Source organism: Peromyscus eremicus, chromosome 19 (assembly GCF_949786415.1).
Source record: "Peromyscus eremicus chromosome 19, PerEre_H2_v1, whole genome shotgun sequence".
In the NCBI taxonomy this organism is placed as follows: domain Eukaryota; kingdom Metazoa; phylum Chordata; class Mammalia; order Rodentia; family Cricetidae; genus Peromyscus; species Peromyscus eremicus.
In genome coordinates, this window is record NC_081435.1 from 34,303,881 (window position 1) to 34,327,770 (window position 23,890).

Sequence of the window (23,890 nt, forward strand, 5' to 3'; positions counted from 1 at the left end):
GGATGCATTTGGTCTATCTCCTGATGCCACCGTAGAACATGTTTATGCCAACAGAGTATAATCCCTACACATTGTGGATATAAAGGTAACTTAGACATTATAGTGCATGTTTTTGCACTAATATTCAGAGAAGACAGAAGTATATTAAGAAACCCAGGATTGGATATTCAGCAATATGATAGGCTTGATATCCGAATGGCCTGAGTTACAAAGTATCCTAAAAAAAAAAAAAAAAAAAAAAAAAAGCATGTTTCTCCGACAGTAGGAATATTGGCATTGACTGTCTCCCAAGCTTCTGCTGAGCTGTTCTGAGATCCACTTCTAATTTTCAAAACCTAGAGGCATTGTACTTTTAGTGCCACTTTTTCAAAGAAATAACATAAAGAATGTGATCTGTATTGAAATATGACATATAGTCACACCAACCTCTAAAGAACAGATTTTCAGTTCCCACTACAGATCCATGCTGGCCTATTCTGTGTTCTCTTGTGCTGTGATATATTTTGTTGCAAATGCTGTTTATGATGGTGGTTCTCAATCTTACCACTTAGCAGGCCACCAGCAGATTGGAAGAATATGCTTGCCCAAGTCCTATCCCAGTGAGTCGGAGTTTAATTGGTTTGGGGTTGTAGCCCTGTAATCGGGACTTTAAAAGCTCCCCAGCTGAGTGCAGTGGTTTGTGCCTGTAATTCCAACACTTGTATGGCTGCAACAAGAGAAGTTTCAGTTCAAGCTAGCCTGAGCTACAGTAGAGAGTTCCAGTTAGCCTGAGCTACAGAGAAAACTCTATTTCTGAAAACTAAAGAATGAAAGGTTGAGGGAGGAAAGGAGGTAAGAAAGGAAGAGAAAAGAAAGAAGAAAAGAAATCGAAAAACAAAACAAAATCATCACCATTTCCTGGATGATCTTCATGCATAGCCAGGGTATGGTCATATTTTTCTTTGGGCCACCAGCTCACAAAAGTGACATGGAGACTTCTTATTAATTATGAAAGTTTGGCCTTAGCCTAGGTTTGTCCCACCAGTCCTTATAACTTAAATTAACCCATTTATTTTAATCTATGTTCTGTTGCGTGGCTTGGCTTGTTACCTCATCTCTCCATACTGCTCATGCTGCTCTCTCCTGACAACCTTGCACTTCTTCCCTGAGTCCACGCTATCCCCAGAAGTCCCGCCTAACCTCTTCCTGTCTAACTATTGGCCATTCAGCTCTTTGTTAAACCAGTCACAGTGACACATCTTCACGCAGTGTAAAGAAATATTCTGCAACACCAGGGTACTAAATTAATTTCACTATGGCCTAAGGGAACTTCACTGTAGTTGGGAAACTCTTAAAGGGGTATATCTTTAGAAATTTAATAAAAGAATTGGGCAAATATTAAATATACTACCATGAAAGAGAATCAAGCAAAAACGTACTCCCTCCCAGTCTTAATGAAGCATGCATTTGGGGGGGCTGGAGGGGTAGAGAGTTGGCTACCTTGGAGATATATAACTGAAGGCGTACTCCAATATGCTTTTGGATTTACCCATCCCCACATTGAGAAACCATCATTTAAATGCTGTGGCAAAAACAAACATAAACCCTTCTGGAGGGATGCTTTGATGGAGTCCAGTGGGACCCTTTCTCCACATAAAACATAAGCTTCTCTTCCCCTCCAGCCATCTAAAATCCCCAAAGTACACACATTCGAGTCACTGTTGAACAATGTAGGAAAAATAACCAAAGAGTTTCAGTACCAGGCTTGACACTTCACATATTTAAATGGGAGGGGGCTCTATGTGGTCACTGATCGGAAAAAGATCAGATGAGAAGTGTAAAGATGATTTCTGCTGAAAAAGTCTACAAAGAAATTAAAAGAACCAGAGATGAATCTCAGAGCAATGAACTGTAAGGTGAAGCTAAAGAAATATTTGCTGAATATTACATATTCCTTTTGCTCTGAACACATCTCTGAGAAGAGATGGAAAATAAAAAACCACACACATAAAATGAGATAATTTCCAGAAGGGAAAAAATAATAAAATACAATATGGCTTAAAGATTTCTTTTTTTTTTTAATTTTAATTGAAATAGAATTATATCACTTTCCCCTTTCTAGTTCCTCCCAGATACCTTTTTTCTTTGGTTATTATTGTTACATTCATGCATTCATGTGTATGCACACACACACTCACACACTCACACACACATACACACACATATATAGCCACCTGCTGAGTCTATTCTGTTAGTTGTTTGTAAGTGGTTTCACAACTGACCACTCTGCGTTGGACAGGCCTCTCATTCCAGCAAATGGTAACCATCACAGAAAGCCACAACTGGATACAGTGCCAACGACAGATCATGGGAATCCCATGCTCAATGAACACATACCCATCACATCTGCATCTGTTGCTCAGGGAATGTTGTGGGAGAGTGGGAGGAAAGACTATAAAGCTGGAACACCAGGAAGTCCGCTGTAAAACAGTCTCTCATAGAAGCGGCGGCATAAGCAAGACTGGAGCAATGTCCATGGACATGTAAAGGTGGAAGGGGGAAAATGTGAGTCCCCTAGAAAAAGAACTATAGGCAGCTAATGACTGTTTGGAGAGGGATAATTAGCCTCTCTCAGGGATGAGCCCCCTTATTTGGTGGAGATTTCTTTTTAAATTAATGAGCTGTAAATCTAATTCTGCAAGTCCATTAAATCCCAAGCAGGGTTAAAAAAAATCTATTTTAATCTAGGTGGGCATCTCAATAGTTTAAACGCAGAGGAAAATACCAATGCCAAAGGCAGTAGCGCAATGCAGTAGCAAATCTTACAAAGCCAGGGCAGTAAGAGCCTCTTAGAATTCTATGCCTGCATGTTTCATTTTAAAACAAGAGCAAGTCAAAGATACTGTGTTGTAGAATATTATTTTAAGATGTGTTACATTTGTTTACAATGTGGAACATTTGTTTAATGATGCAAAGATGTGTTGCATTCTTTTATGTTATATTTGTTTAATTCTGTGAAACTGTGTTCTTGCCTGTCTAAAACACCGGATGGTCTATTAAAGAGCTGCATGGCCAATAGTGAGGCAGGAGAAAGAATAGGTAGGTGGGCTGGCAGACAGAAAGAGTAAATAGGAGGCAAAATCTGGGAGGAGAAGATCTAGGAGCAAGAGAAATAGGAGGACTCAAGGGACCAGCCACCCAGCTATACAGCAAGCCACAGAGTAAGAAGTAAAGAAAGGGATATAGAAATAAAGAAAGCTAAAAGCCCAGAGACAAAAGATAGATGGGATAAAGTTAAGAAAAGCTGACTAGAAACAAGCCAAGCTAAGGCTGGGTATTTATAATTAAGAATGGCCCTCCATGTGTGATTTATTTGGGAGCTGGGTGGCAGGTCCCCCAAAGAGTAAAAAGTCAAAAGAGTAAAAGAGCAAAGAGTAAAAAATAACCAATAACAATACTAGGTAGTGAAAAAGTGACAGTATTTTTACAGGAAGCAAGTCCTCACCAACAGGCTTTGTAAGAACTCCCTTCAGAGAGGAAGATAAAAACTCAGGGATAGCTCTTACACCTGCGGTGTCCGAGGAAATGATGAGAAAAAAGGAGCCGTGTGGGGAATATAAAGAAATGTGGCCGGGCGGTGGTGGCGCACGCCTTTAATCCCAGCACTCGGGAGGCAGAGCCAGGCGGATCTCTGTGAGTTCAAGGCCAGCCTGGGCTACCAAGTGAGTTCCAGGAAAGGCGCAAAGCTACACAGAGAAACCCTGTCTCGAAAAACCAAAAAAAAAAAAAGAAATGTGGACAAAACTGTGATAGCACTAGGAATGAATATGTTAGAGGGTCAAAGACATAAACTAATGTGTCGTGGAACAGGACAGGTGCAATGTGGGTAGATTATGGTCTTCTAAAGGACCATGCATTGTTCAAAGGTGAAGGGAGCATGCTACTTACTTTTCTTTCTGCCTTGACAACATACCTGGAAAAGGCAGCTTGAGGAAACAAGCTGGTTTCACTCACAGCTTGAGGGTACAGTCAGTCCATCACAGCAGGAAAGGCAGAGCTGTGGGAGCACGAGATAGCCAGTCACATTGCAGCCACTGTCAGGAAGCAGGGACCTGCTCAACCCACTTTCTTCTGTTTACTCACTTCAGGATCCCAGCCATGGGTGGGTTTTCCCACCTCAATTAACAGAATCTAGAAGTTTGACTCCTGCAAGCTTTTGGATCCTACCAAGTTGACAATCAGTATTAGCCATCACAAAGAGCTATCAGAATTTAACTGAAAGGTCGTAAACTCAGGATAGCTAATACAGATTTGATTAAAAACTAGATGTTTAATGCCCAAGCAGATAGAGCATAGAACATGAAACCCAGAGAGCCATAAGGATTTTCACAGAAGCTTGATAGATGAAAACCCACAGGAATTAGATATCCAAATGAATGATGCTACTAATCTTTGAAGTTCTACCTATAGAAAATTTACAAGAGATATATCATACACACACCCACACACAAACCTGAGTTGGTGGGAAATTAAATATTGGGAAAATATAAGACAAGTAAACATTAACCAAAAGTGATTGATTCACTGTATTAATATCACTTCAAATAGCCTTTTAAAACAAAGGCTTTATTAAGAATCAAAAAGTTCATTGTATTATATAAAATGCAACTTACCAGGATATAAACAGACAAAATTGGTTTGTATATGAATTTGTGTAATCTAAGATCTCATACAAGAAAACAATGAACAAATTCAAGCAAAAATGGACATGTTTACCCTCATATTTGGAGTTGCATAGAATTCCTAATTTTAAAGGACATGCAGATAAAAATGATCAAGATTATAGATAATTTAGTAACATTATCTATGCATATATCAAACCCAGTAATCAGAAGTTGCAGAATACAGATTTTTCTCTAGAATGCACAGACTTTCAAGGAAGCTGACCATATGAGATCCCATGAAATGTGTCTCAGTAGATTTCATATCATTAGTATCAGTGTGTGTCTTATGTTCTCAGACAAGAGACAGAGAAGCTAGAGAGAAAAAAGAAACCACCAGGAGAAATTAAATTTAAACAACAACAACAACAAAAAATCCTGTTACCTTTCCCTACTCTCTATAATACCGATTAGTTTCTGGGGAAACTCAGTGACAACATGAAGCTCCTATCCTTTCAAACTGTGTATTAATGTAGAAAAGAGGGGGGATCATTCTTGTGGTGACATCATTCTGTTCTCACTGCTCTGTTTTTTTTTTAAACTCAGCAAGCAGTCACAGATTTGTTCCCCCAGAGAACACACAGGTGTCTCCTTGTAACAGGTTACCAATATAAGAACATATCTAAAACAAGGGCTTCATAAAAGAAGCAGCTGGCCTTGTGTCACCTCAATTCACACCCAGTCGTCTTTTACCCAGCGGCTTGTTCATCCAGAATTCAGCTAAGCAAGAACCAAGACAGTGAATGAATAGCCAGAAATACTAGTGCTTCAAGCTGATCTGCCTTATTCATAGAAAAAATAATTGGCGGTCTCAGTGAGTGCCTTCTGCCTTTCATTAGACGCCATTGTGGAGCAGCTCAGAGTCCTAGTTCTCAAATAGCTGCAAATTACAAAGGGAAGGAAGCTGCTGGCGTGAGGCTAACAGCAGTTAGTGACAACCTGGCTGTAGGATAAACAAATCAGTAAGAAAGTGACTTCACTAGAAAATAATCTAGAGCCATTCAGGTAGGAGCCTGTGTCCCTCTAGTGCATCAATGTTATAGCCAAAGAGTGCTCTGTGTGTGTGTGTGTGTGTGTGTGTGTGTGTGTGTGTGTGTGTGTATCTGTCTGTCTCTGTGTATATGTGTAAGTGTGTGTATCTGTCCATGTATATGTAAGTCTGTCTAAATATGTGTCAGTTTTTGTGTGTGTCTCTGCCTCTCTCTATGTGGGTGTATGGGTGTGGGTGTCTGTCTGTCTGACTGACTGACTGACTGACTGTGTATCTATCTCTTCATGTGAGTCTCTTTGTGTCTGTGTATCTCTGTCTCTCTTTCTGTCCCTCTGTGTGTGTGTATCTGTCTGTGTGTGTGTGTGTCTCTGTGTGTATCTCTGTGTGTATCTCCATCTCTGTCTTCTCTGTTTCTCTCTATGTGTCTCTTTCTCTGTGTAACTCAGTCTGTGTGTAGGTGTCCATGTGTCTCTGTGTCCCTGTGTCTTTATGTCTCTGTTTCTCTCTCTCTCTCTCTCTCTCTCTCTCTCTCTCTCTCTCTCTCTCTCTCTCTCTCTCACTGTGTGTGTGTGTGTGTGTGTGTGTGCGCGCGCTCTCGCTCTCTCTTTCTCTCTCTCTCTGTGTGTGTGTGTGTGTGTGTGTGTGCGCTCTCTCTCTCTCTCTCTCTCTCTCTCTCTCTCTCTGTGTGTGTGTGTGTGTGTGTGTGTGTGTGTGTGTGTGTGTGTGTGTGTGTGTGTGTAGGCAATGTCAGTAGGAGAAAAAGAAGAATAGCTTCTGTTATGAGCACACAAGTTAAGACAGGGAACATTTACATATTGAATTGTAGAGAAAAAAATATAGGCAGGAAAAAAATATGTTTTGGAACAGATGGTTACCAGATATTTTGGACTGAATTATCATGAGTTTACCTGTCAGCTGAACAGTGGAAAATCCATTCACCAGGTGGGGACTCAGTTTCCTCAGTATTAGACATTCTCATGCTTCTGTGCTCAGATCACGTCTCCTCTCTGCCCTCATCTAGTACATCTCCATGACCTGCTGTTCTCAGCTGCTTGCCTGACACATGTTTCCAAGGCTTAAGAATGGCAAATGGTGGAAGCCCCACACTATAGACCTGACTTTGGGACTTCTAATCTAGAGCGAAAGATGAGAGATGTGTACCAGTTAGAACAGTAAGGACAGTAGAGAGACATATGACAAGACATGAAATGTTTCTTCCTGACCAGGAATAAGAATACAGCATGGGGAAGGATGAGGGGGACGCATAGTCAGGGATTCTGTTCAGGTGTGTAGCAGTGAGGCAAAGGTGGTAAGGGAAAAGCTGGCGCTCCCTTGGAGTTCAGATGCCAGGGGTTGGGGGCAGGGCGTTTTGGGTAGGGGCATGGTTGATTACCCAAATGCTGAGAATATGGGGATATTTAACACAGCACTAACAGTTGATTTAAAATTTTTCTGCTTCAGTGGAAGTCTTATAGGTTATTTTCGGCATCTGGCCACATAATGTTCATTGTTCTCATGAAGAAAGAACTTCAGAATCATCAGGAGCTGCTTCATGAAGGTTACATAAGAAATATCTTGCTTCCTGAGTCCAAATCAGATGGAAGAGTTAAAAAAGAAAAAGAACACAAGGATCTCAAATTATCCATTGCATAAAATATTTAATTTTCTATGAATAAATGGATTTTACTAAAATTATTTTTCTGCCCTTAAGGGCTCTCAGGAAAGCAGTTTAATGAAGGGCACTGATTTTAGAAGCTTTAAATTTTTTATAGTAGAAATAATCTGTGAAGGCCTATAAAACAGATCCATGGGTGGCCAGTATTGAATCCTGGATGTCAGTCTGCGAGCCTTGGGTTTACTGGCATGTCAAACAAAGCCTCAACTTGCATCGGAGCATGAAGAGGCTGGAGTGCAGACTCACCTTGGCTGACCATAAGCCTGCATTCTGAGAGAATTGGTTCACATGTCTAAGTCTCAGTTTCCTAGCTATTAAATAAAATTGAACTAGATAGCTTCTGGTGTTTACTTATTAATCTTAATTATAAGGAAATGGACAGTGGATATTCAGAAAGAAAAAAAAAAAAACTTCTGAGAGAAGACATGTGAGATTTCTTTCCTAGTGTACCCTAATGTCCTATCTGTCCCTAAACGGAAAGTGACAATGTACTAGTAAGGATTTTTTTTTTCTTTTTAGTTGTGTGAGATTTTTGTTTGCTCTTTTTGTCTCTTTGAGTTATAACATCATTTTATGGGTAGTTCTGGTTTTGTTTAAAATTGGTTATTTTTGTTAATTGCCATTAAAAATCAGACAAGTATGTGTCTACAATGCCTTCACTTTCTGAACAGCCCTGTGGGACCCTTGGTATTGCAGACACTGTAATGAACAGGACCTTTAGATTTTAAGAATGTACCTGTGGCTCTTGTTGTTATAAATAGGGACAGTTTGTCTTCTGTTACAGTGTCGAGTTCTCTATAGGCTGTTTCTAGCATTTGTCACATGATTTTCATTGTCATATGCGTCAATACCTTTAGAGTCATCAAATGCTGCTGTATTAGCATTATATAAGGAACATTTTCTTCTGCAGTCAAAATCCAACGATGTACTAGGACCACAAGTGCTGGAAAAATTTCATCACAATTGAGGGACATGTTCTTTTATATGGGGGAGACGCATTAATAATACTTTCCAACTAGTTCCATGGAGTTAGAATTAATTGCGCTGAAATTAATATAAAATAGAGGTTTCCTTCAAATTTGTTAATTTCTTCATGACGAATGACAATGGAAAACAGGAAGCTACAGATGAGTGTGTTGGCATGAATAATCTAAGTTATAAGTCTATTTGGCTACATAGCAGAAATACAGCTGTTACGTTTGATTTAGTCTGCTTCTATATTCCTATTTAAAGCAGTTAATTTCCAAATTGAGACCTCTTTACTTATTAAGCTTATAGGATTTTGACTCTTGCTAATCCACTATGCAAAATGTATTGGGCTCCTACTGGGAACTGAGTACTGAGTCCATCAGTAGGATTGAAGAGACATCCCCCTATGGGTGCTCAATGGTTAGCGGAAGAGGCAGGTGGTCCAATAAAAAAGGGAAGCTATAATTGAGTGCAAGGCCTCTGCAGCACATCTGGACTCCTGCCTAAGGGAATGGGGAATACTTCTCAGATGGGAAGAGCATTGAAGATAGAAATGTCAGCTAAGGACAGTTAGAAGCAAAGGAGCAAAAGTGACAGACTTGGCCATGTGGCTGATGACTGGGGAAATGCTGAGAAAGGTGAGTTCGAACCAAATTATTAGTGGCCTTGGATACTATGTTAATGAATGTAACTGTCTTTCTAGGCAGTATAGACCCACCCAAGGTGAGCAGACAAAGTAACACAGTTCAGCTTATGTTTTAGAACAGTGCTTCTCAACTTTCCTAATGCTGCGACCTCTAATAAAGTTGTTGTGGTGACCCCTAGCCATAAAATTATTTTCATTGATACTTCTTAACTGTAATTTTGCTACTGTTATGAATCGTAATGCAAATATCTGTATTTTCTGGTGGCTTTCTGTGACCCCTGTGAAAGGGTCACTGGACAAGGCCAAAGGGGTCGCAACCCACATGTTGAGAACTGCTGTCCTAGAAAGACTGTTCAGGCAACAGGGGAGAGGACAGTGTACAGAGACCACAAGAAAAGGAGAGACTCGTGTACTACTGAGATGTCTGCTCTATGCTCTGGCCTCAGTCATCTCATCTCTAGAAAAAGAAAATGGACACGGGATCTGCCTCACTCATCATAAGTCTGTGTTAAACATCCATCATGTCAGTTGGCATTCATTCTCTCTAACACGGGGCACAGGGCTTTGAACAACACAAGACACAGTGACAACCCTTTAGATGAGTGCTGGTGTCAAAGCAGTGGGACTGGTTCTGTGTACCACGCGGCTTGACGGCAGACAGTCTACAGGCCGTTCTTAGGAGGAGGGGGGCGGGCTGACAGTGCTGAGCAGTGACTTTGGAGGTAGAATATGAAGGAAAAGAAGCTCAGCTAAGGAAGAGTTAAGGTGTAAGAGAAAAAAGGGACAGCACATGAGTGCCCTTAGGAATGAGGGCAGCATGTGTCCCATGAATGGAAAGTCCTTCAGCTGGAGCCCAGGATGCAAAGAACTAAAACGGAAGAGGCAAGCAGGAGCCATGCCAAGAACAATGGCTCAATTTGGGAGCATTTGAAGGTGTATGTGTCGGAACATATGGCTCCTTGATTTCAAGGATGAGGCACAGGTAAAGACAACTCCATCTTGGGGCAGCTTGGTATTTGGAGACACAAGCTGAACAGATGGGAAGATATGAAGGGAAGCCAGCTGAGTGCTGTGCCGGGGTACTTAGGAGAGACAGCACCTACAGACATCTGGCCACTGTTCTGACCCGAAGCCTCAGCACAGCCCTGGGCGGACCTGCCTGTTCTGGTGTCTACACCAGAACACTGTGTCTCCAGTGCTTCATGTCTCATCTAGTGAGTCAGGAAAGCAGACACAACTTCAGAAAGTCTACATCTCTTCTGAGCCATCCTCAAGAGCTTCCTGAACTAATTGTTCTCTTTGTATCACACATTACACTGAGCCCAGTGACTTAGGCAGTGTGGGTCTTCATCATCTGGGCTGGATTCTGTTTGAAGCCCTATGTCAAGGCCAAAGTGTCATTTGTGCTCAGAAAGCTAAGTTCAGATTCTCCGCACATTATGTAGGATGGGAGATTACAATTCCGAATTCCATGTATCTCTATGTATATGTACACATGTTGTGTGTATACATACACACATAGAGCAAGAAAGAGAAATTGTGTGAGATATGTCCTGAACAATATATTAAAAGATAGTTGTCTAATAATTTCAAAATAATCAGCCCATATATTAATTACGTATAAGTATCCTGGGAATCAAACAAGCATTTAATAGCCAAAAACCAAAAATTCCATATAATGTACTTTATTTCCATTTAAGAAAAAATATGGCAGTTATTTCTGACATCTTTTTTGATTGTTTGAAGTCAACACTTTTATGAAGCCTTCAGCTGCCTTTATATCAGCAAGAGAATGTATGTTACAAACAAACTATATGACTTAAAACAATGAACATGTTTTTAAATCAAACACAAGGAAAGGAAATGGGCTGGATTGAGTGTTGCACCATGGAAACATGTATTGGAAATAGTTTTGACATATATTGAACATGAAAAATAATGAAGGGATCATCGCTATACTTGTTCTATGACTTTTGCATCATTTTCTGTCAACATACATATGATTGAGCAATATAGAAAATTATAAATACATGAATGGTGACCTTGTTTATGCTTTTTTTTTTTTTTAGTAAAATGTCAGATGAGCAGAGTGTGGATACCTGAAAATGGGAAGACTCTAGCATTTAAGAGGATCTGAAAAGTGTGTGATCAATGGGGCTCTACCCACAGCCATCCCTCTGTGCATCCCACCTTGCACACTGGCTGTATCCCAGAGGGTAGAAATGGCAGGAAGGATGGGGAAAGAAAAGGGGGCTGATTGCCTTCCTGTAGCGCTTAAGACAATCCCTCACCTTTCATGGAAAATCAGAACTGGTCAGTGAGGATTCTTGCCTTCTCCTCTGGCCCCAGCACCTGCTGTATCAACTAAAGTACTAAGGGAATTGACACATCTGTACCAATCAATATGCAACATTGAGTCAAAATTTGTGAATTCTTTACCCAAGAAGCATATCCCCAAAATAAGCAATCGGATGAGAGGGAAGCATCGAATGCTGTGTCTTAGGTCCCTGTAGCTGATGTGTCTGAGGATGTGGGTTATGTCTTCTTTCTTACTCCCATTTCACTCCAGCAGAGAATGGAGGTTCAGGGATTCTTGGGGATGGACTGTTGTTACTGCGTTGTCATAGCTCATGGTCTATGCCTCTCCCGCCGCAACTCAACTTCCCATCCTCTTTCTCCAACAGGGCAGTGAGTAATCCTGCATAGCTATTTGAGTTCATTTTAAAGTTCATCAAAATGAAGTGAAAAATCCCTATTGGCCAGCTCTACCCCAGTATGGAACTTTTTCATTCATTTTGTGAAGACTCCTTCTGGGCAACTGTGCTGCGGTTCTTACTTAGTCGAGTTTTTATGTTTCTAGGTCAGGTATTTTTTATGAACTGCCTGGAGAATGTCTATGTAGAACACACACAGACACTTACTTCGAGGCTGTCAGTTATCCCTGCGGTTACCAAGCTGCGCACATAGTGATTCCTAGCCTGATTTGGTGGAATATTGATGTTGATCCTTTTGGTTTTTGCCTATATACCTAATCCTTCACCATCACCACAGAAAGCAGTCGGCAGTTAGATCCAGCTGCTGCGCTTGGCCAAGGGGTTGTCATCACCCTGAGCTTTTCATTTTAATAGGAAATATCATGGGGCTGGCAGATTCACATGTGTGCGGTGTAGTTTAATGGGAGCAAACATCAGTAAAGGCTTGTGTTGAAGGATATCCAGCAAGCATTATACAACGGAGGACCAACCAGCACATCCATTTGTTTTCTTGATTTTTGGAATACTGCTCCTTGCTACTCTCTCTCACCTGCAAAACAAGGGGCAGAAGCTTCTTTTGCAGTACCATTTGGCATTGAGTCCTGAATTTCCTGAGTAGGAAGGTTTCTCTCACCAACCGGACAAGTCAAATTCATGGCTGTCCATGGAAAACTTTATTTCATCCAGGTAAAGTGAAAATTAATTTAAATATCCATTTGGGGTTACTGGCTGCAGTGATGGGTGAGACTCTTGCCAGTGATCTCGGTGAGATGGGTGTGTGGTTCCACTCACCAGGTATACACTCTCTGTCTTGTTGCTGCTGGCGAGAACCTCCAGGAAGCATTTTTTGATGACCATTCCAAATCCCTAAAACTGTTCAAAGCTATGTTTTAACTGTCCAAGCTGCAACTCTAGTAGGTATTCTGAAATTAGTTCTTAGAGTCAAAATGGGAAAATGTAACTGGTAAACTGTAGATGTAACCAACCTTCTTATTAAATAAACACAGAACCAATACAAAGAAGAAAGCCAAGAGGTCAGAGCTAAGAGCTAAAATCTTACCCTTTTTCCTGCGGTGGTCCTACCTCTCCGAACCAGAGCTACTTTCTGTGTTAAAGTCCTTATATAGAATTTTTGTTCTGCCTTCTCATTGGTTGTAAACCCAACCACATGACCGCCTCATCACGGCCTGTCTGTATAGACCTCCAGGTCTTCCATGATTGGTATTGAGATTAAAGGCATGTGTATCCAATATTGGCTGTATCCCTGAACACACAGAGACTTACCTAGCTCTGCCTACCAAGTGCTGGGATTACAAGCGTATGCCACCAAAGCCCTTCTTTCCTATGGCTTGCTAATAGCTCTGACCCCCGGGCAACTTTATTTATTAACATACAAATAACATTTTAATACAAATAAAACATCACCATAGTAAACCTTGAAAATGACCTAAGAATGTGTGTGATCCTTTTCATCAGCTTCGCTGGAGTCCCCTTCAGCTGCTTGTCCTGAGAACTTGCTCTACTCTGGGTTTAGTGGCTCCATTTCTCTGACTCTGTCACCAAGGAATAAAGCTACGGTGCTGAGGAACTTTCTACTTCGCTAGGAGCACAGCTCAGAACTGTGCAGGGCTGGAGGCGGGCCAGAGCATCTTGTCATCAGATGTTCCCCATGGCAGTTTTTATTTGATGGATTTTGAAAATTAAAAATTTAGTAGTGTGCCGTGGTGACCGCCTCCCATAGCTGTGGGCCTGTCGAGGAAGTGGCTTTGGGTCAGCATGGTACGTTCTTTTCAGTTGACCGAGAGCCCTAGACAGAAGCTCTGTCAAAATTTTCTCAAGGGTTCACAGTCCATACAGACAGAACCAGGGACCCCTGCTCCCTACTGACAGGAAGACAGAAGTGCAGTGTTAGCCAAGGAGGTACCTACGGACCGAGAGGGTAGCTGCGGGAAGGGATGTCTTTTCTTTGTGTCTACTTTCGCATTCTCAAAAAGGTCTTGCCCACTATAGAACACAGCATCCATGTAGACTTCATTTCTTTATCTTGATGCTTGGGAATATTTGATGAGGCAGAAGGTCAGAGTCTTGCATCTGAGGGAAAGTGAGGCTCAGAGCCCGAGAGTCCTTTGCCTTGGTTCAGACACAGCTAAAAGTTGGGCAGTACTTCGCATTCAGTGAATTCCCTTGCCCCATCTCAGATGCCTTTTCCATCCTCAAATGCGGATTCGTATCCAACATGGCCTGGTCTGAAACAGCCAGGGGGATTTTTATCTTTTTATAGATGGGCTATTAGGGTCTGACCTTTGATCTAGAGAATCCACGCTGGGTGAATTGTGGAGCTGTGCTGTAACCCTAGATCTATCTTTGACAGGAATAGAATGGATCAGCATCCAGAGAGAAAATCTCATTCCACCCCACCCCTGCCTCAACCACCACAACACACATTCAAGGGCCTCTCAGATTCTGAGTAACTACCTGAGCTGCTTGGTATAGGAGTGGAGAGGCCAGGTCCCCTTTCCTCTACCCTGATTCCGATGGTGGAATGCCACTTGTTTTTAGAGTGTCCAGGAGAGGAGCTTTTACTCCTGTGTCATAGAGACGGAGTGGGGCATCAGGAGAGGGCATTTCTACACATCACATTGCTTCATGGCACCAGCACCAGCCAGGCAAATGCCAGAGTGAAGGTGAGAATAAACTGATGTGGTACTGCCACCTAGTGGCTGCCCTTGGCCTCTGAGAAGTACAGCAAACAGCCAACTTGCTGTCACCCTTTGGAAAATCCTGGTAGGAATTCCCAGAACTAGTACCCACCCCAACCAATACAGAGGCACCTTCTCTGCCAGCCACAAAGGCTGCCACATGGCAAGTGTGGGCTATGCCCATGACAAATGTGGACTGGGCTATGTGTTCTAGTAAACTTGACTTTGGGCAAGGGGAGTTTTCGGCCTGGCCAAACATTGCTGCGTCTCCATACTAGAGTTCACTGACACTGGAGGACCTCACAGTTACATCAATGAAGTCTGCCCCAGAAAGTTAAAATAAGTCCAGTTAGGAAATCAGGGAGGAAACAGAAATAGTGAGAACCTTGGATAAGAAATGCCAGCCCGTCATAATTAAAAGGTCCTTCTGGCATTTGCTAGTCCCATGAGTCCTGAGAGTACAGTCCCAAACAGGCTTTTGTGCCAAATTCCAGACTCTCCTGTTTCACTGATGTGCTGGTATGTTTTGTTGTTGTTGTTGTTGTTGTGTGTTGTTTCTTTTTTGTTTGTTGTTTGTTTTGTTTTTTGAGACAGGGTTTCTCTGTGTAACTTTGCACCTTCCCTGGAACTCACTCTGTAGCCCAGGCTGGCCTCGAACTCACAGAAATCCACCTGCCTCTGCCTCCCGAGTGCTGGGATTAAAAGCGTGTGCTACCCCACCCTCCACCCCTACCCACCCCCGGCAGTGTGTTGTTTCTTGAGATAAGGTCTTACTAGGAATTCTTTACTGGCCTGGAAGATGGTCCTTTGGCTTCTATCCTCCTCTGGGATTACAGGCCTATGCTACCACACTTGGCTCTTCAGGTCTATTGATATGAAGCTTGCTACAACTTTTTCTGATGTCTTTACTAGAAACCCAGCTAGTTCCTCAATATATCCTAGGAATTCTTGATTTTTGTTTGTTTGTCCCTTTGGTTTTGGTTGGTCCCAGGTTAAGGTCAGGAATATTCTCTATTCATGGGACGACATTCCTACCCTACAAACTATTCCCACTTGACCTTGGAATGACCTGTTGAGTGTGTGCATGTAAAATTTTCTATTTGTGGTTTTTCATTTTATTTGCTTAGAAATAAAGCCATTTTAAATATGAACATACATTATTGACTTAGTTGTGATAGACATTTAATATTTAAATAATATTCCTAGAATATATATTGGAGAATATCAGAATTTGTTTTATTTAAAATTAGTCTCATTCCCACGACCTGGGAGGTAACTTCTCTCCAAGAGCTGTGCAGATTTCCCTAGCCATCTTAAGCAAAGAGAACCTGGAGGAGAAGGCCTTCTCTCTGTTAACAGGATGTTAATGTATTGTCAATCTTGTGCCTGAAGCGTTTGGACATAGTCAGATAGCTATAATTGTGTGTGTGTGTGTGTGTGTGTGTGTGTGTGAGAGAGAGAGAGAGAGAGAGAGAGAGAGAGAGAGAGAGAGATCAGATCTAAGACTGTTAACCTGTTGACACTAAACATTGCTGATATCACTTCCTCCAGCATAAATGAATACTAGACTCAGCCCATGAAACGTATTTGTTGTCTTTTCAGGGAAGCACAAGGGTCCTATTCAGTCTTGAAAACCTGTGTATGTTCTGCCATTCCCCTCCTTCCCTCTGGGAATGTTGAGCTTTATTTTAAGCTCGGTTCAGCTTATTTGCTCAGAACATATCCACTGATGATGGCGTCTATCCAAAACTGAATCTTCTGTATCCAAAGTATGAATGAAACTCCTATAGGCTAAGGTGGGAAGAAATCATGGATTTTGGAGAGACAGAGAAATAGAGACAGACACACACACACCATGCAGATATATATATATATATATATATATATATATATATATATATATATATATATATATAGAGAGAGAGAGAGAGAGAGAGAGAGAGAGAGAGAGAGAGAGAGAGAGAGAGAGCGCTTGACTTCCCTAAATCAAAAGAGGAAAAAATTCCAAATGTATAAAGTCAAAGGAACAAAATAAAATTGAGGTAATAAAAACTCACTTTACATCAATAAAGAATTACATAATTTTGGAAAACTTGTACTGGTCTGAGCCAAAAGTTAAGTTGGGCTTTAGAAGTAGCCTTGCGCTGTGTCTGTCTGCTGCTCTTGCTACTTTATATCTCTGGGATCCTCAGGGTCCTAAGACCTTATGTTTTGGACACAGTGATGCTCAGAAAGGAGGAGGAAGGACCCGAGAAAGTCGTGGGTTAGAGCAGTTCAGTCTCTGCTCAGAAATAACTTTCTGAGAACTGTTTCTAGAGTTGTTTCCTATTGCATACCATGACAGCATTTATACTTGAGAGCACCATCAGGTTTTTAGTAAAATTTTTACATTGGCTGAAGTTTATGTTTTAATCCTGATTTAAAACTGGTTCTAGGCATCCTCGCTAAAGTGTTACACAACCCTGTTGTTTCTTTCCATCTCTTCTATATATTTTCCCTCAGTATGTCTTTGCACTGTTTATTATAGATTTCCTATTCCCTTACTACCCACAATCATGTTTTGTGAACACAGTTTCTGTGCATTCTCTATGCCTCTAAAAGTGCCTTTATACATAGAAATATTCAATATCTGATTGAATGGGAATCCCATTGCAGAAGAAAAGAAAAGAAAAAAATCTAATGCCTTTGCAACTTTGTAACACACTAAAATCACCTGGGAAGCTTAAAAGACAATCCATCCCTATGTCATAGCGCCACCTCTAGAGAGTTGGGTTTAATTAGTAGAGGGGCAGTGGACAGTATTTTCTTAATGGTTCCCAGGAGACTCTAATGCAACAACTGGTGAGTATCCCTGACGCAGAGCGATGGAAAGTAAATGATTCATGTTCCCTCTCCTGTCTGAACCATTGGTTCTCAGCGCTTCTCTCCTCTGGACAGATATCTTCCTTCCTTGGATTGCTTCCCATTCTTATACATCTGGATTAGTAGAGTCATACATTTGGTCTGATTTTCCTGTAAATAGAAACTACACGCACAGAGTTGCATGTGCATGATGGAATCGTCATGTATATTCCTCTCATGTCTCTGAATCTGTAACTGGAAACATGGACTTTCAGACTTACTGACATTCACGTTTGCCACCAGTTAACCTATACTGAAAAGGCTGTCTGGTAGTCTCAAGGCTCACCGTGGAACTTGATGGAGTCATAGACATCTCTCACCCCCTGAGGGGTCACCTCCATTCCAGGCTAGCACTACACAGAGAACCGTATATAGGTTCTGTGTCTGTTCAGTGTGCAAACCAAGCAGAGTGGGCCTGAGAAATACCTGTTCAGTTCCTTGTTCTCCTGGATGCCCCATTTCCCCCACTGCAAAACCATAAAAAAAAATAGATTGCCCTTTCCAACACATCTATAATAGTTAAGTTTGGATCTATTTTTTTTAGCTTTCAAATCTTCTCCTTTGCTTATTATTTGCATTTCACAGTGATATCCCTTGGCTTAGTTGTTTATTATTATTATTATTATTATTATTATTATTATTATTATTATTATTATGTTTATAGATTCTCTTAAAATGTTTCCTTTAGGAAAAAAATGCCTGCTTTCCAGTTTTCCTGTTGAAGAAATAATAGGGCATTTCATCCCTTCCAGTCTCTATTGTTATGGAAAGGCAGTTGCTGATGCTAAATCTCCACTCCTGAGAAGATTTTTGGTTTTGGTTTTGTTTCTTGTACTTTTTCTCTCTTTGTGTTCTATTTTCTAGGCAATTTATTTCAGTTTGCATTGGAATTATGGTATGGCTGTGATTATATTGTAATTTGAATTGTATCACTACAGTATTCTCCTAGAGCCATCCGTGATGTAGCTTACAAAGCTAAGGCACTCTCCTCTGTCTACAGTGTCTCAAGGTCCTTCTGTGGTCCCCCTCTTCTCTACCTCCTCTATTTTATCTGCACTACTTCTTCAGAAAGCATAAAATGGGTGCCAACTGTTACTCATTTATATTGGAGAGGGAGATTTGGAAGACAGTTGGAAGCTCTGTTTTAGGAGAAAGGATATTTATCCAACAAGACTTGGCAAAGGGTGAAAGCTGATGTTGTATTAAGGAGTCCTCAATTTCTTAGTGTGAATGTATTATCTCTTCTTTGAAGCTGTTCCATTTTTTCAATTTTAAAAACTTCCTTTCTTTCTATTAGCAAGTTGTCATACTAGAGTCAGGGATAGGGAGAGAAGGGGGTAGAAATGGATGGTACCGATTCGTTTAAAAACCTGAAGTCCCAATCTTTCCCAGCTCTAAACATTTCTTCTGCCCCTCTCTGGACCCTGAGTCCCTGATTCTCCAATCTGCACCTAAAGAATGAGCTTTCTTACTCCTGTTAGTTGTTTGGAAGGAACAAGGAGAGCAGGTACCTGTAGATCCATCACCCCTTATCAGTCTTTCTGTTATCAGTTTTGTAACTTACTCGTTCCTTGCGTGGTTGATATCTGTGTAACTGGAGATAGCTGGGCCCTTTATATTTAATGTGATTGAGGATCTACTTGGATAAATGGGCTTCAGAGCTCTGTGTGCTTGATTTATCTCATCTGTTGCTTATTTCCCATCCTCTATTTCTACCCTCTTTGGAAGCAGTCTTTCATTTCTTCATGTTTTTTTTTTTTTTTAATTGGGTTATTCTTTGGTTTGTTGCAGTGGAATTTTGTGGAATGTAGCATGCCCATAAGCTTAAGTCTATGGTGTCTAAATTAACAGTTTTATCTCCACTTAATATCCTGTCATTTCCTGTGGTCTGTCTTTGATTGATGGCTCTCCATCACTGTCCATACGGGGCTTCCCTTTTCCGGCATCAAACAGTTTTCCATGAAGATACTGCACCACTGGCTGGGAGAATCAAGGAGGCTTCTGCAGAGCTCTTGAATCTCTCCCTCTGGATATCCCTTCTTTGGTTTTTGGCCCCTTAATACCTTAGCCTCCTTAGACTCTAACTGTCCCCTTCCATTCATGGAGGCCTCAGAGCTCTGCCTCTTCTCCTTCCCTGGGATTATTCTGTAGATTCTCTTTGGACATTAAAATAGGACAAGTCTGTAGTTCACTTTAGTTTTTCACCCTCTCTCCAGAATCTTTGTCTGTTCTTGATGGATAGACAATATCTTGTTACCCATTATTCCATTTTTTTCCAGATTTTTAAAAGTTTGTTTTATGATCAAGTAAAAATGTAATAACCTCCATTGTAGTTGAAAACAGGACACATTTTCATTCATAAAAAAGTTTCTTCCTTCTCTCTGGTGCCTCCTTTACTTTCCTTTGGTTGCTCTAAGTTTACATCTTTTTAATTGTGTTGCCATAGTTACGATGTTATTTCAGGAAAGAAGTGGTTTTAGGAGAGAAATGATGGTATATTGATCACATGCATTTGATCTCTGCAATGCTTGTCATTATATAACCAACTCTGAAATTTGAGACCAGAATTGAAATATTTTTGTCACTTTAATATTAATTAAATGCTTAATAGAGAAGCATTGATGAAAATAGTTTGTCAGCTGTTAACATCCACAATGGAATCATTTTTGCTGCTGTCAAAATAAGTTGTGCATTGACCTTGGGATATAAGATGACAAACATAACTTATGTTGACTAATGAGCAAGAATCATTCCTCTCTGTTGAATCTGTGAGTGACTTTGAGAGCCTAGCACATGGCCCAGGGAAACCCAGACTGAGACCAAATTTGACAGTGCCACATTAGTCAATGAGCACCAGTCCCCCTCTGTACTTTTCCCAAAACTGGCCAGCAGTGCAGAGTCGAATAAGGCCCAGTATTAGTCTTCAAATACTTCATTACTTTGATTCTAAAGGCAGCGTAGATGAGCACATTATATATTACATATCTTGTGACCCATATGAGTATTTGTTGAATGCTGTTAGGAAGCTGAGAGGAAGAGGACAAATGGAAGAACCATACTGACCCGTGCATAGTTTGGAGAAGAAGAACGATGAAAGAGAAAGCGTGAAGTGCTAGCCTTGGCCATGTAGTGCTGAAAAGCAGTCGGAGTGCTGGTCAGGGCCAGCCTCCCCCTTAGTGAAGGTAACCCCTGTGAACTTGAACAAATCCTCAGACTCACGTCAAGCTGTCATATCGGTTAAACAGTGCTCGACACAGTAGGCAGTGAATGAAGAGATGAATAAGGCATAGAAACTAAAAAGCGGAATCTCTTTTAAGGTGGTAAAGCTATAGAATTCCACAAAGCCGACAGTGCTGGGCACGTAGAAAGCAGTGCAAGTGTCTTTTGCTGGAACCCCTGGCATCCTTAAAAGCTTGACATCATGGGGCATTTCTCCCGCCAGTGTTACTATTATTTGGTGTACCTTTTATTAAATTAGCATTCCCATTGATCAGAGATTGCATCTAAAATGTGAGCAGTTTCTTCATGCCTTTCTCAGACAGTTTTTCTTGTGAAAAAGGTGAGTTATCTGACTCGTCTGTGAAGTGAATTACTATAAGAAGAGTTTACATACCTCTTTAGTCTTAAATTATATGCATTAATCATTCACAGCAGTGTGACTCTGGCATTGATCCAAAACCTAGGGATGTTCTAAGCGATAGTGTCACTGTGTTGATGAGTCTCATATAATATTTGGGTTTGAGTTGCTAAGAAAGAAATCAGGTGATTATTCTAATAGTGTCTAATTTGGTCCTTAATTACCTCACTTTGACTATTCACAACTGAGCCTGTCTAAATGTAACATAAACATTAGTATGAGATTTTTTTTCCATTCTGAGCTGTTTTCAGACAGTTTTATTTTATAATCAAAAAGAACAATTTATGAAATCCCAAGCTAAAAAAACCCAACTTCTAGAAATGTACTTGTTTCCAATTAGGCTTTTCGCTATAGGTTCATGGTCTCCGACACAGTATAAGGAGCATAGCATTTATAAATACCCACTAACAATGTAGTCGTGTCAATCATAGCATCTGACACAGGGATGAAGAAAGGGGAGATTTGTTATACATTTAAGATGCTTTATGATCAAAGGTCGGCACACTGAGGAAGAGTGAGCTGGACATTTCCAGTGAGTGCTTCAGGTTTCCATTGGTGGTCATGTACCACTCCACAAATTCAAAAACCGAATAAAAAGTGCTAAAAGAAGAGCAGATACATGGAGGTTGAATTTTCCTCATAGGCAGCAGTGAGAAAGGCATTCCCAGAGACCCCAAGTTGTAGTAGCAAATCTCAAACTCTTCTTTGCAGTCAGTTGTTTTGCCAAAGGAAGAAAAACCATGTGCCTAACTGATAAGTCTTCTGCTACTTACAGTGGTGGTATGGAAGCCATTCAAAATGAAGACTCACTCAGCATGTGTCTGACACTAGAAAGTGAGACTGTCTAGGACACAACTGTCAATATAAGGAGAGTTAAGAGTATAGTAATTTCAGCGAGTGATCGTCTAAGTTGTAAAATACTACATGTTAAAAGGGGGGTGGGTTGTTGAGACTCTACTGAGAACAAAATAAATACAATGTATTTATACATGGACTTTGGGAGATTAGAGATATGTGCTCTTAAGTAAATCATGCTTTGTCAAGGAGAACTTTAATTTCACAAATAAAATTTGAATAGGAAATGTGCTTCTCCTCTTATCCCTCCTGTGCAGCCCACACCAGGGGCACAGCAGTACGTGCCCCCGAGCAATCATGGCAGGGACTACGCAGTAATGTACCCTGACATCATGAATGGGGTATAAACCAAAGCTGACTTAATTATGTTTTAAAACAGAGAAGACTATGGAAACTGTTTAGATCATGTTATAGCTAAACCTAGCTCTAACCATATTCTTATACCTCGTGTATACACTATACCACAAAGATAATCAGTGGAAATGTACCCAATGGTCTCCATGGAATGCTAGGAATACCTCCTTGACTCTCTTTTGACAAGGATAGCTTCCTGGGACATCTTGGGAATGAGCATCTATAGCTAGAAAAAAGTGGTTACTCCTTGGGCATGGCTCAGTCAAGGTGACTACCTTATCCCTTATTTTATCAATACAGTAGTTGTCCTCACTCCTCCTTATGCTGGGTTTCTGATCACAGCAGCCTGTCACTTCTTAGTTGAGTACAAGTAGCAAAAAACAGGACCTTGGCTTCTCTTTATTTAGAAGGCACAGCAAGAAATGAGAAGAGTAAAGGACTCGCAACTAGTGTCCAAGAGAAAGAAGGACAGGTGGTCCTTAGTGGGAGGTGGGTACAAAGCAAAGAACTCTGTTGGTGACTACCGTTCAGGCTTGAGTGCTGTAGAGACCAAAGAGGGCCACTCAGCCTTGTAGCAACAGAGACATGAATCACAGCATGTTTTTCTGAGGTTGACGACCAAGGTGGCCTGATTATCATATGCATGTGTGTCGGACGGTGTGTACATGCTTCAACCTGAATTGATGGAGAATGAGAAAAAAAGGTAGCAAACATAGTCCCAGGACAGGACACAGCAGGACTCTTCTTACTACACAGGGAGCATGAGATCAGGGCAGGGCATGTTGTCACAAAGGCTGGGCACATCAGCTAGGAACCCCAAGGTGCTGAGACTGTCTACAAAGGTAAACATATGCCGTCTTGCAGCAGTGAGAACGTTGGTTTTCCTACTGTAAATGATTCCTTTGTGGTATCTTTTTTTAAGTCGAGGCAACTTCTTGACATTATTTGTATTTGTAATATCTCAGCACATCTAAACATAAGAGTTTATTGAAGATACGGTGAAGCCATCGAATTAATTGAATTGTCCTTAGCTGCTGTCCTAGAGATTAATTATAAAACATTGGCCTTGTTTGCTGTTTTTCAGGTACCATGACCAACAGGATGTTACTAGCAACTTCCTTGGAGCAATGTGGTTGATATCAATAACTTTTCTCTCCATTGGTTATGGTGACATGGTACCTAACACATACTGTGGGAAAGGAGTCTGCTTGCTTACTGGAATCATGGTAAGTGTCTTTCCCCTTCCATCTCTTTCATTTATGCTTCAGAAGAAACAGAAACCACTCAGTCCGTATGTGTAAATGATTGTGAGTTACTCATAAAAAACAGTTTTGAAATATGTTGGGAGCTTAAAGACCTCTATTGCATCATATGTAACAGAAGTTTCTGTCCCGCTCAGTCCTGTCTAGTTGCGTCTAGTCCTGCTACCATTCGGTCCCAAATAAACACACAGAGGCTTATATTAATTATAAACTGTTTGGCCTATGGCTCAGGCTTATCATTAACTAGCTCTTACAACTTAATTCAACCCATTTCTATTAATGTATGTTTTGCCACGTGGCTTCGTGGTGTTACCTGTGTTCCATTACATTTTGCCTCCCCACCCCCACCCCCCAGCCCTGGCAGCACTCAGCGTCTCCTCTGACTCTGCCTTCTTCTCCTTGTCTCTCTGCTTGGATTCCCTGCCTGGCCTGTTCTGCCTTGTCATAG

The 23,890-nt window shown here is 41.0% G+C and overlaps 1 protein-coding gene across 1 annotated transcript in view; it reads left to right on the forward strand.

Moving 5' to 3' along the window:
- The window catches only part of Kcnn2 (potassium calcium-activated channel subfamily N member 2), a 132,610-nt gene that overhangs the window by 74,660 nt on the left and 34,060 nt on the right, over nucleotides 1-23,890 (forward strand). Inside the window, exon 4 of the mRNA XM_059246502.1 lies at nucleotides 23,265-23,406. Within this exon, the coding sequence (XP_059102485.1) occupies nucleotides 23,265-23,406 (142 nt within the window). The remainder of the gene's footprint in view (nucleotides 1-23,264; nucleotides 23,407-23,890) is intronic.